The sequence below is a fragment of the Chelon labrosus genome (genome assembly GCF_963514085.1).
Source record: "Chelon labrosus genome assembly, chromosome: 20".
Taxonomy (NCBI): domain Eukaryota; kingdom Metazoa; phylum Chordata; class Actinopteri; order Mugiliformes; family Mugilidae; genus Chelon; species Chelon labrosus.
This window is the reverse complement of record NC_140353.1, coordinates 9,223,559-9,240,019: the sequence shown is the minus strand read 5'-3', so window position 1 is coordinate 9,240,019 and position 16,461 is coordinate 9,223,559. Positions and strand designations below refer to the sequence as shown.

General features: G+C 44.8%; 1 protein-coding gene across 2 annotated transcripts in view; it reads left to right on the top strand.

The window, feature by feature from the left end:
• The first annotated feature begins 1,524 nt into the window (after positions 1-1,524).
• The window catches only part of dph6 (diphthamine biosynthesis 6), a 56,101-nt gene continuing 41,164 nt past the window's right edge, over positions 1,525-16,461 (top strand). The window contains exons 1-4 of one of the 2 annotated variants that reach the window (XM_084569640.1): positions 1,525-1,673; positions 2,046-2,137; positions 2,808-2,992; positions 16,179-16,252. In XM_084569640.1, coding sequence (XP_084425766.1) covers positions 1,651-1,673; positions 2,046-2,137; positions 2,808-2,992; positions 16,179-16,252 — 374 coding nt within the window. In that variant the 5' untranslated portion in view covers positions 1,525-1,650. Of the gene's footprint in view, positions 1,674-1,905; positions 2,138-2,807; positions 2,993-16,178; positions 16,253-16,461 lie in introns of those variants that run through there. The other variant, XM_084569639.1, reaches the window with a different exon arrangement.

Below are 16,461 nucleotides of genomic sequence, written 5' to 3'. Positions count from 1 at the left end.
CCGTCGCACCAACAATACGGACATAAAACGCTCTTTTACGTCAGCAAAATGCTGCCACAAATAAAACTTGAGCAACACACCTCTTTATTTGTCTGGGTAATAAGCTACATAAATTAAAAGAGATAAGTGACAACATTTGCATTAGTCATATTCTGTGTGCTGGGGATTTGATGGAAATTACCAAAGGCAAAGAAGGTATAATATAAAGTATAACCCACAAAATTGGAAAACATGGGTGATATATTAATGAGTTTACGAAAGTGAAGGACAAGCGGGCCCAGGGGGATGTGTCCTGCTCTCTCTAGGACAAGGCCATTTTTCAAAGGAACACATCAAAGGAACATTTTGAAAACTATATCACTCATCTTGTCCAATGAAAATTTCAACATTTGCGAAATATTCGTTTTCACAAGTTTATATTTATAGTTGTTTGTTTCATCATTTTGATTCACCTGCTCAGGGACTGAACACAGTTATTACCTGTCCAGCTACACTGGATCACATATGCAACTTAGGATTTTTTTTTATTATATTATTATTTCAGCTATGTTAAATTGTAAATAAAAGTAGGAATAAATATTTATTCAAAGGCCAAAAAGAAATCAAATATTCAGATGTCTTTTATTGGTCTTTTTTTAATTTATTATTAACTCACAATGGGCAAAATGAGGAAAAATATGACATGATACACAGAATCCTAGTTGTAAATCGAGAGCATATTCACCCATTACAAAAGGAATCCCTGCGTTCAGTCTGTACTGCCTGCACCACAACATAAATGATGCTCATCTGCAGGTTGTAGATTTTGCCATTTATTCGGGATGAATGAAACAGAAACAAAACAAAAACAAAAAAAGGAACCCGGTTAAAAGCAATGGGATGAAGAGACGTCTCTCTCAATTTTGTACACTCAGACAGAATCAGTTGCCTTTGGCCCGCTTAGGGGTAGAAGGTGAGGGAAGCACACAAAAGCAGTGCAATTATTCTGCTCTGGCACAACAACAGAGAGCAAAAGGAGCATCAAAGGCTTTCCTCTGAGCAAAATAGGGCTCCCTCAGAGGAAAAGCACAACCTGTGTGTGAATACCAGTGGATGGACTTCTGGTCCTCTCTCGAGACGCAGGAGGCAAAGGATGCGTGTCAGTGGAGCTGCAGTACCTTTCCACTTTGATTACGCTATAAGACGGGGTGCATTGGTGGTATTGTAAATTGCAGTTTGTTAAGATTTACTTTGAATATTGTATGATTTTTAAATTAGAATTAGAAACAACAGTGCAATTGCGTTCATTCAATTGTTTTAAATTTATTCTTATTTGTCATGATTAAAATATATTTTTTATTCAATGTTCCCGATTATTAAATTTAATTTGTGAACCCTCTGTTTGTCACTACTGAATGAAATAATGTTAATAATGTGTTAAGCAAAGTTTAAATCTATATTTCATAGAACGAAAGAGGGCGTCACGACCGATTTTCTATCAGGCATATTCGAGGGCACCTTGATGTATAAAAGGGTCCTTCCTCAACCCGGAAGCCGAGCTCCCACATGTTGTTGTGTACGTTCACCGGTTGCTAAGCGCACTTACCACATTCTTTGCAATTATAGCCGACACTTTTGCTGCTTTTGGCGTCTAAAACAAAATATAAGAAGATGAAAGTAGTTGCGTTGATAAGGTAATCGTATCTCTTTGTTTCAGCCACCTCACAGTGCTGTCAATGTTGTTTTGTGCTAGCAGAGCAGTAAAACGCAGGTGGATATCTTTGTAAAATGCTGCTGTATGTTAATTGTGACTTTATTTAAAGCTAGAATATACCATACGTAGAAGTGTAAAACATAAAGACTATACGGTTTTAACGGCCAGAGTAGCACGCAGTTGCTAAACTGCTGTAAAGGGTTAAGACTCTCATCAGCAGCCACAGGTACAACTGTAAACATCTGTTCCATCACTGGATGTATAGCCCTGCAACTCCACATTCCCGGATGGCAAACTGTGCACCCGCACTAATGTATGTCTGCATTTTAATGACTCAAACGCTCTGTTCCAGTGGGGGTAAGGACAGCTGCTACAACATGATGCAGTGTGTTGCTGCTGGGCACCGGATCGTAGCTCTGGCCAACCTGCGTCCTGCACACACAGGTGAGGAAAATGCGGAGGTTCAGCTGTTATGTGCAGGGGGCTACCTGAGCTATATGGGCCAGCCATCTGCGGAAGTATACATAAACAAATTACCGCATAACTTTAGCATGGGCTGTATTTAGCATGCTGTGTAGACAGATCTGCAGATATGCTACTTAACTTAAGTATCCTGCAATAACTTTTCGACTTTTCTCTGATACTAAGTTGCATTGTTGTTTTTTTTATATAAAAAAGCATCCATTATACAGTATAGAAAATATTTCACTTTGACAAATGTTCTCTCCTGCAGGAATGCTTTTAAAGAGGGAAATAGATGTCCAAATTTAGACTGACTTGTTTATTTGGTTGAATACGACACCAATGTTTAGAGAGCCTTCAGCATCTGTAGTGTTATGCCTATAAAATGTTTGCAGAATCCTTACTTGTCTTTTTCTTAATATGCAGGCATATTTGTACTTGATCTCATCTCTTGTGGCTTAGTATTTGCCCCATATGTCTGTGTAAAACATACCAATTGTTGATGTCTTGGGCTGACTGTATGTACGGGGAGTTCTGCAGTTTCTGCAAGCTTACGTTCTGCAGTTATTTAACAGAGGACTGCAACACCCCTTCGTGTGCTTTTGACTGAAACGTGATTAGCTGCCGTACCACATTTTCCTCCATGCTGCAGATGAGTTGGACAGCTACATGTACCAGACGGTGGGCCACCACGCTATAGAGCTGTACGCGGACACCATGGACCTGCCCCTGTACAGGCGCACCATCGAGGGTTCCAGCCTGGACACCAGCAGAAACTACACCGAGACAGAGGGGGATGAGGTGGAGGATCTGTACCAGCTGCTGCACCTTGTCAAGGTAGGCCTCTTTGGAAATGTATTATCCCAGGTCTGTGTCTGTAAGCAGAGCTGCTGTCTGATATTTGGGTTTGAATCCTCAGTTATTCCTGTACCTTTACAAATGAGTGCTGAGTTGAAAAGGTGTTTATGAGCTTCTATCAGCTTTTCTAGTTCTGAAATCACTACTCCACTAAACTTCTAATTTCAGCTAAGGATCATGACACGCTGTTTGTGATACCTTTGAGGTGTTTCACAACTCATTGTCTTCGGATTCAGAGTCACTCTTACCTCATCATGCTGTCTCAAAAACATTCTGCTGGCCTGCTGGACTCTTGCAGTTCTCGGCATCTATTGTAGTGGTAGTGTACTCACGCTGCCTGTGAAATTAAAAAGCCGCGTTTGTGCTTTTATCCCGTCTTCTTTAGTATGTTGTAATTTGACTTTCAAAGTGCAGTGAAGTCCAACTCTGGAAAATTGGCGTGGCTGTTGTGTGAGGTAATCAAAGTTTCGTATGCAAAGTTAGACAGAGGTGCCCTTGAACAATGGCTTCACAGGGAAAAAAAATCCCATTTTTTTTTATCTCACTTGACAGAAGATCAGATGCAAAAATTAATCACCAAATTAATATTTCATCAAATACCACTTTTTGCCAGGACACTGAGAAAATATTCATTTGATGGCAAATTATGTATGAGACCTCGGTGGTCCAGTGTGGTGCAGGGTGGCTGACTGACAGGTCTGAGATAAGAGCGTGTGTGTTTAACACACCGCTGGCACTGCCTGCCTACCTGACCGCCTGCAGCCACGAGGAAGCTACCTGGACACGCACTTCAACAGCAGCAAAAACTCTCCCTGCTGTCAGCGCAAACAGGGTGTTGGATTGATCCTGTGTAACACTTTATCCCTTCTGCACCTCCGCGCAACCTCTTATTTTAGTTGGCAGCGTCAAAATTTGAGCGCTTCTTGTGGGACGGTGGAGTTTGTTGTTCAGATGGAAGTTGGCTTGCTGTGGTGTAAATGAGAGGGGGGTGGGGGTGGGGGGGGGGGTTCTTCCTGTAGTCTGTGTGGAGACATGTTCATCTGGAGCTTAGGACTGCTCCAGGGCCCCTGCATGTCCACACAACGCCTCAGTGGCAAGGGCCAGTCAGTCTGCCTCGGGGCATTTCGCGCCCTCTGCCTGACTTTCTTTGCCATCTTTTGTATAAATCGCCTGCTCTACACAAGCAGCTACACGAGAAAGCTCATGAGTTTTTTTTTTCTTTCTTGTTTTCTTGTGAGTACACACTTCTGGTTTTGGACTTCTCAAGAGTATTTACCGTCAAATAGTGGACATCTCTGCGGTATGTGATGCAATATACAATCTCTGCCTGTGGTCAGGGGCTCTAATTGCAAAGGGCTGCTAATTTCCTATTTCCAGGGCTTCTCTGGTCTGACCTCACCAGTCAGACAGGCCATAGATCAGGGCAGTTGGGCTCCCGTGGGGCCCTCGCAGGCTAGCAGACCTCCAGTCGTCTCCACGTTTACCCCTCTCGCCGTCATCAACAGACCAGCACCATAAACAACAGGCTTCCTCTCTTGCTCACTGAGTGATGGCAACCATAAGAACTTTTTTTTTTTATCTCAAATTTCAAGTTGCCGCTCACTGAAGTTGCTTTCTTTTGCTGTGCTTTCTAATCATTAGGTTAACTAACTAACTCATAGCATTTGTTCTGCATTCTGTAAGGTAGTCTTCCCTTTTATATTTGTATATGTAAAAGTCGTGGATTATCGTCACATTCAGTCGTGTCCGATGCATCGTAAGTCCAGTACATCTTTAAAAAAACATGTTTCCCCCCCCCCACCGTAAAGTTTCTGGTGTTGTTGATTAGTGCAGGAAATGATGGGGGGGGGGGGGGGGGGGGGGGGGGAGAAGGAGAGAAAAAAACACTTCTTTTGATAATGAGCTGTTAAATCACCATTGCTGGGAAAGAGCAGTTTTAGCATGAAAAAAAAAATGTGTTCTGTTTAGAAAGTGTGATATTTTGAAAGAGTCTTTCCACCAGTTTGAATTAATTAGAAGTTACAAGATTATATTTGGCAAATGACACTTGAGCATAGATGAAAGATGTTTTTTTTTTTCCCCCTTCTTCCTCAGATCCAAAGTTGATGAGTTTTAAGTGGATATTCTCCCCCCTCCTCCCCTCCTCCTCCTCCTCCTCCTCTCCTGCATCGGCTGCAGCGGGCTCGTAGCATGAGCCAACAGTGCCATCTATGGGTCGTTCACGTTAGCTCGTCTGCACACTTTGGGGCCTTTTGAGAATGTTTGGCGCCATTCAATAGATTCAAAGGGAGAGATCATATTCTTCAGAACCTTTGTTGATAGAGGGTGGAGGAAAAAAAAAAAGCCCAATTATGATAGAAAAAAAAAAAAAAAAAGAGCTATCCATTCCCTGGCGGTGGTGATAATAGCGGAGTGACATTGTGGCCCCTTTGCTCTCATCACTGGCGGTGCTTCTTTGAAGTGTGTAACCTGATAGACACGCGAGACACACCGTACCCCGTCCCATCCTGCTAGGTGCTGATCTTTGAACCTGCTCTTTAAGGGGTAGGAAAAGCAGTTTTGGCGGGGCGCTTTTGGGCATCTATAGGTGCATTGTCACGGAAAAGGTGACGCCGTAAACTAGAATATAGATGTTACATAGAAGATACATCTACTGTAAAAGATATTTTCTCATATATAAGTGTGGATTTTGTAAGTATTTGTATGTTGCGCGCCCGTGCTCCATTGCGTGGTCGCCCTGCTGTCCTCTGTTGTGATCCGCTCTGATGTGTGATACAGATCAACAGTGTCAGTCACCCGTGGCTGTAACGCCAGTCCCCCCGAAGGCCCGCAAAACCCCTCATATTAGTCATATCACATCCCTCAAGTCCTTTATCCCTCTCTCTGTGCTCTGTGACCTGACACAGTGGCTCTTTATGCCCCGTGACCCGGCCCGTGTGTGTGTGTGCGCTGCGTGCGTGCTGGCGCTTTCAAGGTCAGGTCAGATTGGGCTTCTGTTACATGATAACAGGTCTATCTCTGTTCCCCCCCCCGACACACCTCTGCCTCTCTATTTCCTCCCCGGTTTGACTTCTTTCAACACTCCAGGGTTGATAAAAGGTCTCACATCCGTTTGCGCTCCTCTTCCTCTTTTCCCTAGCTAATCGATGTTGCAAAAAGCGTTGGGAATTATTTGTGAGAAGTGGCGCAGCCTATGTGTGCGTGGCGCTGAGTTTCGGGAAAGTTCCCCAAATCACCTGAGGTGGCACTGGGCGATGTATAAAAAGAGAATGACTCAATTGCAGCGACTCTGCAACCTTTGAGCTGATGAATAAAGACAAAGACATTTAAGCTCATTAGAGTGATGAGGAACAATAGATGATATCTATGCACATGTTCTATTCTGCCAGCTCTAATTAGCGGCGCCGTAACATCTCTGTCATAGCGAGGCCCGGCTTTGAGAGCGATGGAAATGTTACTTTCAAATCTAATTTCCTATCCTCTAATGCGTTTGACTTTTCAGAAACTACACGTTTTTTTTTTTTGTTTTTTTTTTGGGGGGTATATCACAGGTCAGTTAATATCCAACTTTGCTCATTTTCTTTTCTTTTTAACGCCTGTTTTTTTTTTTTTTTTTTTTCTTGAGATGTCTGGGAAAAGTCCTGGAGAGACGCTCTGAGACCTTTGGCCTTTGTAGATGAAACATTTCCTTCTACTGGTGTGTGCTAAAACATCCGTGTTTAGTGAGATAATCCTTCTCTTAAACCTGCCCCCCCCCCACCCCCCCCCATTTTCTGTTTCTTCTGACCTTTATTACATACACACCACCACCACCCCATCCAGTCCTCTGCCATTACCGCCCTCCATTATCGACATCAGCAGACAAGAGTGGGGCCCTCTGAGATCGCAGAGGCAGTCTGTCCGCAAGTCCAAACATTCTTTATCACTCTTCCCTCGCTCCTTCCTGCTTTCTTTCTTTCTTTCTTTCTTTCTTTCTTTCTTTCTTCTGCTGGCAACTTTGTCTCCACTGTGTTGTCGTCGCACTTTCATCCGGACCCTACAAAAGCCTGGCGCAGCCGTGTTTGCGAGCGCCCTGACGGAGGTGCATCCCGCTGCGAGGAAAGAAGGGAGACGGGAAAAAGAAAGGTGCAGAAAGCAGGAGGAGGCGGAGGAGGAGGAGAAGGGCTGGCTGGCTGGCTGGCTGGCTGGCTGGCGGAGGAATCTCCAGTTGAACCAGGAGCTCTGTAGTATTGATTAGGCAGCTGAGGTGTTGTGAGACAAGATGCTGAGGATGGGGTGTGAACAATGAAAGGGGGAGGGGGGTGGCGGGGGGGTCAAAATCAAACACGCAGCCCTTCTCTGATTACCGGCATGGTGCCGCATTAGACGTACATCGGGGGCTTAGCAGGAAAATGGATTTCTTTAAAAACCTGCTTAATACATAAATCATGACCTCTGGGGTCACAGCGAGGGTTTAGGAGATCAGATCAATAACAAAGCTAATGCAAGCTTGTTGTAGCTGGTTTGTGGTGCAGAGAGACCTCTAAATGGTGCTACTGGAAGTAGCTTACAAGTAGTCTTCAGCCGACGGATAATCGCTTTGAGGAAAGTTTACAGTATTACGTCTCGGCAAAGTTTAGAGTGTCTTGCTCATATGGATATATTACAGCGTGAGCGGGTATAGATTCCTTCAAACAGCTCTCTCTCTCTCTATGTGTTGCCTCTCTGTGTGATAGCCATTGTTATCTTTGCCTTTGGTCTGAGATGCTTGTATTTGTGTTGGTCGACACCGCGGCAGCGGGGTTGAGATTGCAGGCTTGTTTTGCACATGAGGAAGGATAGCATTAGCGCTGAGATAATGGCACTGTGTATTGTTCGCCCGGCCGTGTGGAAGTGGCGGGACAGGATCTATTAGACGCAGGCCCATTTCCCACCAACTGACGCTAGCAGTCCCCCCACAAACATTAGATAAAGAGTCGAGCCTCGAGCCTTTGTAATTTGTTTGTATTTTTCTGCTTAATGTACTTTGCTCAATCTTGTTTAGCGATGATGGAAGCTGATAGCCTTATCTCGCCTCGCCAAGGGCATGAACCACTACGCTGCTTGGTTGAACATTGTTCCAACGAAGAACGTGTGTGTTTATGTTCTTTTTTTTCTGATTTTATTTTGATGCTGGGTGAATTGTTGATGTATCTGGAGGTTATTTGCATTTGAGCTATTGGTTAATATGTTCTGTTTTGCACTGAAGTAAATACGCCGTTATGGAAACTGTGTAGCTGTAAATTTCTCTTTTCTTTGATTGTATTAAAAACTAAGGAAAATCCATCATAATTTACAAGTCGTGGGCTTAATGAATGTAATGTCCTCCCCCTCCTTTTTGTCAGCGTGTGTGGTTTACCACAATGCCTTTGGATGTCCGCTGCCGCTTCCGATCAATCATCAAATATACATTATCACATCTTCAGTAGAGATTTCAGCTTTGTCCGAAAATGTGATGCTACACGGCTTCCCCGGAATAACCTATTGCTCAAGCCGGTCGTTTTAACTCTCCGCCCATCAAAAAGTGTGCAGGATAATCCAGCCGTGCAAGCAAAACAGAAACAACGGAGGAGATTGGATAAATAAAACCTTTTAAACTCACAGGTATGAACAGCCAGTCAGGTCCAATACCGTCTGCCTCTTAACAGGCGGCGGAGGAACGGCGCTAAGTCTTTCAACTCCCTGCCATTTATCTACTCAAAAATTAAGAGGGCTTTTATGTTTTGTTTTGTGAACCATTCCCCTCAAGAAATATTTGTGGCAGGCCCCGTCAGCTCCCGCAGCTAAAGTCATAACCAGCCGTAGAAAAACACCGTCTGGAGTCTGGAGAGTGGGTTAAACCAGCATCACTGCTATATTTTCCTCTAGTCTCTCTCTGGGGAGTGTGTGTGTGTATGTCAAGTGGGGGTGGAGGTGGGGGGGTCCATAATGTCTGTTGGAGGACTGGAGGATGTAGGACAGAAGAGCCAAGATGCCAAGAGCCTGGAACCTGACCTCACCACAAAAACATTTACATTTTGGAGTGTGTGTGTGCATCGACCAGTGCATGACTCTGTGTGTGTTTGTGTGTGTGTGTGTGTGTGTGTGTGTGTGTGTGTGTGTGTGTGTGTATAGACATCAATACACGAGCGCGCACACACCCCTGGGTGGAAAAGGTGCCTGTTCTAACCCATAAAAAGCAACTGACATGGTTTACCTTTCTGTGGCAAGAGACCTGCTCTTTGATTCTGTCGCTCTCGCTTTGTGCAAGCAACTTCCTGTCTCAGACGCTCATACCTCAGCCAAGCGGGAATGTTGCTGAGGTGGGATTATGACTTCAGAAGACTATTGCTCGTGCTTATTTCTTGGAACTGTCTTTTAATGGTAAAGGGCAAGACACAGAACATTTGGGAGGGGAGGCGCAGGAATTCTCGTCATCGCCAAAAAATCAACTGAAAGGCGTACAGGGACAATTTGTTTAACCTAGAGAAAAAACTTAAAACATTGCTGAACTTTTTTTTTGCTTGAATGGCAAGTATTCATGGACATAGCGTACATCCATAAACAACCTTGTGTCTCTCCGCTGCTTCCCTACATTTAGTTTTCCATCCGTGTTGATATGGAAAGCCTCCTTGTCCTTGGCCCGCTGAAACCAGGGCTTTGTGCTTGCTTTGGCTAAGGCCCTCTCCCTCCCCGCCTGACGACTGGCTGGGCCCGTGTTTACGTAACCATATATATCTAAGAGGAAACTCGTGAAACGTTAATCTCTCTACTTTTTAACCCTGATGAATTTCTACATTTTCCAGCTGTGCGGCATGGCATATTTATGCTCAGGCTCTATTGCAGAAAACAGCTCTGTCATTGTAAATGAATCACTATCCGAGACTAGAGAGCGTGTGTATGTGGAGCCTATGTGTGTAAACTTCAGGCTAGGAAACTGTACAAATACAGCCACGAAAAGCTGCTGTAGTACCTCTGTGGAAGAAAAAAAAATCTGCAACTTCTTTTACATTCTTGTGTGGACCCTAATCAGCGCTCACGGGCTTGTCACTCGTCACATTTCTCGGGACTGATAAGCGCCCTTCACTCATCGTGTTGAGGAGACAATGTCTTGTGTCATATCCTCTGTTGGCTGGTCACACCTGCATAGTGGCCTCAGAGCAGGATAATACTCTCCCCTCGTCTGCTTCCTCAGTCCCGTTCTTGTATCTTTGACCTGCATCATCTCAGGAGCTCAGGAACTCAGGAACCGGTCGGGGCATTTAGCTTTAAGAGCAGCTGGCTTTGTGAGAACTTGTTTTTTTTTTTTTTTTTTATTCCACCACTCTGCATGGTTGAGGACTGACACGTTGTGAGTCATCTTGCCAGCCCATCCACAAGCACAAAGGAAGAACTCGTCTTTCAGCAGCTGCTTCAAACACACAGCCCCAACAGTTTACCGAAGGGAATGTCTCTGAAAGCCCTTTAGAACAAGATTTTAGCCCATGTTTGTTTTACAAAGACATTCACTAAGCATGCATGTCCATTTGTTGCTTTGTTTTGATGAATCTGACAAAGTAGATTAAACCGCAATATACACCAATCAGGCATAACATTATGACCGTCTGCCTGATATTGTGTAGGTCTTCCTTACTCCGAAACAGTTCTGACTCATCAGAGAATGGACATGGGCCTTCTGAGGGTGTCCTGTGGTGTCTGGCAACAGAATATTGTTAGTGGGGGGCTTTGGGTCCTATGAGTTGAGGGGAGGGGCCTCTGTGGATCAGGGATTGTTCCAGTGCATCCCACAGATACTTGATCAGTTTGAGATGTAGTGAATTTGGAGGCCTTGTGCTATTTTTCATGTTTTTTTTTAGTTGTTCCTAAACCGTTTTTGTGTTTGTATCAGGCTGCATCCTGCTGGGGATGGCTGCTGCCATCAAGGAGTGTCATTGCTATGCGGTGGGGGTGCCTGGTCTGGTCTAGCTGGGTGGTACACGTCAAAGTAACATCCACACGAATGCCACGTCCAAAAGTTTCCCAGCAGAGCATTGTATTGTTGCAAGATGGTCAATGTTATTCACTTCTCCCGTCAGTGGTCATAATGTTATGCCTGATCAGTGTATACTGTATAAGCAGAAATATAATTTTGTATACACTGGCTGTGACTCATAACATTATAATTGGCAGAGATGTTCCGATACCATGTTTTCCTTCCCGATCCCCACCACCTCGCCTGAAGTTTGCATATCTGTCTATACAGAGGAGCGATCCAGTCCCAGCTGTATGCTGTTAATTCGGGTTGCTAAGCTATGGCGTTGATTGCCTACATATGTTTTATAGTGTTTGAAATGTGACTTATTTTGTATAATCTGAGGGTGGCAGTCATAGAGATGTATTTGCAACCTGGTAAACTGTGCCGTGGCGAAATCCCAAGTTTTCCCCCCAACTGACAGGGTTGGTCATCCAGAACAATGAATTCAAACTTTGTCTTGGATGTTTTTGTTGCCTTCGGGCTGTCTTAGAGGGATTTAGCATGTTGTTTGAATGCAGTTACGCTTGTGGCTCAAGTTCCTCCTGTTCCCCCCCCGCCCATTCCCTTAGTGACCTTATTTTACCTTTTTGCTAGATTGCTGGTGTTGGACCTGGTGACAGCAGTGGCACCCATCTAAACTCCAGCCTTGCATGCTGTACATGCTGCCATTGTACTGCTGGGATATTCCAGTACGTAATATTACAAATATGCTGATATTTTGCTTGCTACCGGAAATCAGTCCTTCTTGCACAGACAGTAGCTTGGACAGCTAGTTTTTGCTGTACTGCCACCAGCAACAATTATAGCGGCCAAGTATTGAATCTGGTAGTGTTAACATTAAACAGAGCTTGCAATATGTCAACAGTCTGGCAAGATTTTACACTGAAAAAACACGGTATCAGATTTGAGGCATTTCAAATACTGGCAGTCAAAACTATGTCTTTTTACCTTGTGCCCACGTCACAATGTCCTATCACTTGTATACCAACTCTGGGAGTCACCTTGGAGTATAACTGTCTATAGAATGATAATGAGGAAGCTGATTTACAACAAATAAGCAGTGTCTCCTCCTACTAAGCTCACAATAAGCGTCCTGTCAGTTTGGCATGTCTGACTTGTCAGGACAGCCCAACACGCCCCGGGACTATGTCCGCATTACATTAAACACAATCATTTGACCCCAGCGGGCCCTATCCCCTGTACCACATCTACTTGAGCTCCTACAACAAGGTCCAACCCCCCTCTCCGTGTTTCGATCCGTGTAGGCGAACAGGGGAGAACAATCCCATTACGTTACAACAGGCCCGGAGTTGATCTAATGCAGAGAGCATTAAAACCGTGTCACATCCAGTCACTTACTTGATGGATCCAGGAAGAGAGGGATGAAGAGGCGGTCGAGATGTAGAGGAGAAGGAACGTTTGAAGGGAAGGGGGGGCGGAATGGAAGGCTGTAGGGTCAGACGCGATGACGACGTGACAGCGTGAATGTGGCAACGGAGAGGATGTGATGGTACCCCGGTGCCCTTGAGCAAACTGTCATTCAAACCACTTTAATTAATTTCCCCACCTTGTCCTCCTCCCCACCTCCCCGCTATCTCAGACAAGCATGCCACGAACTGGGAGGCAGTAATATAATAGAGTGTACATGTCAACAACTTTGGACTTGATAAAAGGAGGTATTTGAGATGAAAATCCGTGACCTTGTGTCTGTAATTGTTAAGATGTGCCAGCTTGAGACTGCTAGTTGTCAGAAACAGACTGAAGCGGGGCATTTTTGGAAGCCCACCATTTTTGCAAAATGGAGCTTTTGTATTGTTAGGGTGTATAATTAAGACCTCATTGTGGCAGCCATTGAGATGGAGTTAATGAGGGCGCAGATGTATTCCATATAAATATGAATATTGAATTTTTAATATTTTATGGCTTTCTAATTGCCTTGGTTGCTGTTAATGGATTTGACTGTTGAATATTACCCTGACTGAGTATGTGGCGCGGGGTAAGTACCTTTAAAGCTGAGAGCTGATAAAATAGCCACGTTCTTAAGTTGAATTCTCCGCTTTATGATTTTCATGTATATATCTTTGGGGCAGATACATATCTTGACTGAAGGCATGTCTGTGACTGTGAATACATTTGAAACACTCTTTTACTCGCTTACTAAGATGAATGTATATATAATTACAAAGTATATCACGCACACTACCTTGATATAGAGTTTAATGGCCGTATCGTTTCTTTGTGGAGCATGTCTGCTGGCCTTAATCTTCTCCACAGCTGACATCTTAATAACTCAGCCCTCTCCATCCATTTCCACCGGAGACATCCGGATGTGGGGGAAGGATTAGTTTAATGAATTTGACAATTAGTAACAGAAGTTAATGACTGCATGGGGCTAAGTACCCTGATGGACATGGCTGGGGGGACTAAGGACTTCCATTGCTCTGGGCCATAGATCCTCATTAATAGCTTTTCTGCCTGCCGGAGAGGACAAGGGAAGCCAGGCCAGGCCTTTGTTTAGTCTGCCTCTGACGGAGCTGCGAGGGGGCTGCACTGTTGCACAACGTCTCGCCAGAAATAGTCCCGCTCTGGGCGTGAGTTAATGCAGGGCCTCGGGTCCTGGATCAGGTGAGGCTTCCTTTAATGAACTGGGGTCATTAATGTTGGAAGAAAAAAAAAATAAAAGTGACATGGAATCAGGGTAGTGAGGGAGCTCTGTCTTCAGATACTGTGCCAACAGTTTGTGGGTCACAGGCCTCCTGATGACCTCTGTCTTGATTTATCTTTTTGTTACCCAAATCCCCACTTCTAATGCAGTCAAAACATCGTTTAGCCACATAGATCCCATAAAGATTTTACTATTATTTATTATTATACTGTGTCTCGAGCTACCTAGTCGCTTTGTCAAATATTTCCACTATAAACCATTTTGATAAATTACAGCTACTATAAAATCAAAGTTTGTATTTTTTACGGCGTCATGAATACACACAGAACAATTCCCATAATATCCATCAGTTCAGATTTATACATACGTATAGCCCTTCTTCACAGTAACTTATCCCACGTTCTCCCACAGAGGATGAGAAACTATGGCTAGAATTTGTAAAATCACGTCCAGAGCAGCATTAGCCGCCCCCTCATTCCTGCCTGTCTCCCGGTGATAACTATAATAGCGACAAAAACATAACCACATCCAAAAATAATCATTTCCCAAAGCTGCTGCCAAGCGGTCCAGCAGCTAGAGCGTACATCTAAAACCAGGGGACGTTTGAGAAATTCGTCTAATGTTATTGTTAGCGGCGAGTGTTCCTGGGTGGAAGGCGGCGTGATGTAACGAGAGCCTGCAAGAGGAGAAGCTGTTTAATTAGTCTAGGCAAAGTCGGACCTCAGATGTCCGAGTACCTACAACAGTCTGCTTCCTGAGAGAGAGAGAGGAAGATAGAGGGAGACAGAGGGACAGGAACGCGAGATGAAACTGTTGTTTGTTGTTGCTCTGATGCTCTGATATTCCGTCAGGTCCTGCTAAATTTAAAGTCAAGGGACCAAATTGGTGTTGATGTAGCGCACTCCTTCAACGGTCTGCATCTTCTTCCTCTTTCTCTCTGTCTCTCCTTATCCCACTCTTTACCTCCTAATTTGCCTCTTTAGGGAGTGACAGTTGCATTTAGGGAAAAGGTTATCATTGTATTAGAATAGAGTGTTGGCCTTGAGGCTTACCTAGAATTACATGACACTGCCTCCAGCCCCCTTCGCTCTGTGCTGGGCTGAAATGTTATCAGTCTGACTTAATTACTGTCACCGGGCTCTGGAATTGACTATAATGTACATTCTAGTATTGGGCACATTGGAGAGATATTAAAACTTGAGCACCGAATCGCTTCTTGAGATCTCGGCGTTTAACCTTAGGTCCGAGAGTTAAACTGTAGCTGTGTCTGTATCTGTACGTGTTTAGCTTCAGCTTCGTACCTCGCATCCTCGGCTGCCGCGAACGCCACACACACACATAAACACACAAGCCAGTCAGGCGCACACGCACAGAGCACATCCTTTATCTGATTAGCTGGCACGCCTATGCAGAGCCGTGTGTGTGTTTGCGTGTGTGAAGCACAGTGCGTTGCGGCTCAGCATCAGGCCCCAGGCAGGGCATGGATTTCATTTAGGAAAGTATCAAAGGTTTACACGCTGTTCGCTTTAATCAGCATGTTTATCAGGCAGAGAAAAATTGCAGGAAGGGACCACAGGGAGAAGGAGGGGCGGGGGGGTTATCTTAAGGACCAGTAGCCAGGGAAATTGATAATGGCTACAAGGTAATTTACTGGAGACTTGTGCATCCCTCCACTGCTTCTACCCCTGCCTCTCATTCTAATTAAAGCCCATGTAATGTTCTAATGAATCTGCAGGTGTGTGAGTACCACGGATGTAAAGATGGAGGTCGGGCATAAGATATTGTGCAGCCCTCGCCCGCGCATGTGTGTTTGTTTGTCACTCCGGATCAAGCCTGTTTTCGTGCAAGAAGATTGAATGCATCTCAAGGCTGTGTCAGTATCTCTCGAGTGCACGCTTGTCTCAGTGTTTCTGAAATGTGAATATGATACGAAAAGCAATTAGATTAGCCCTCGGCAATATTAAAGATACGTGCCACTCACAGACGCAAAGTTCTGCTGACGCTTCAAGTTGTCACCGCGTTTCCATCTTCCGGCCCGGGCGCGTTGAGGATGGAAGCTGCGGCCAGGCGCGCTCGTCTCCTGCTTACGCCGGGCTACTGATAAGGTCCAGCAGCCGCCTCCGGTGGCGTCCCACGCTCGCGGGCGTACGCGTAAGCACACACGTTCACTCAGAGCCGCGTAACCGAGCCTCCAGGGGATATGGGCTGGACCAGAAAGGCCTTGATACGACCAGAGTGTAAACATCCCCACAGGATTGCGGTCCAATGAAAGGAATGAGCTGTCAGGAATTTGCTTTCTTTGTCTCTCCCTCTCTCTGTGTATATATTTACATGCGTCAGGGTACTATTGTAGGTTGAGAAAGGAGTATTTGGCCCCGAGAGACTGTGACATCACATTGCTGTTACAATACACGTCGCACATAGTGTATAATGGAAAAAAGGCAAGAAACCTCTGACGTTAAGTTTCCTCCATCTTTCCCACCCCACAGGAAAAGGAGGGTGTCGAGGCAGTGTCCGTAGGGGCCATTCTCTCCGATTACCAGAGGGTCCGTGTGGAAAATGTGTAAGTCATACACACTCCTGATGTACTTTCTATCTAAAGCACACACACTCACACACAAACTGTGTTTAGGCCCCTGAACTCAAATGACGCACATTCTGTGGTCCACTGGAGGAAAAGAGTACATCCTCTGTAGGCTTTACCTCGTTGTGTGTTCCAAACTTGGACTGAATTTTGTTTAAACACGCACACACACGCATATACACACACAG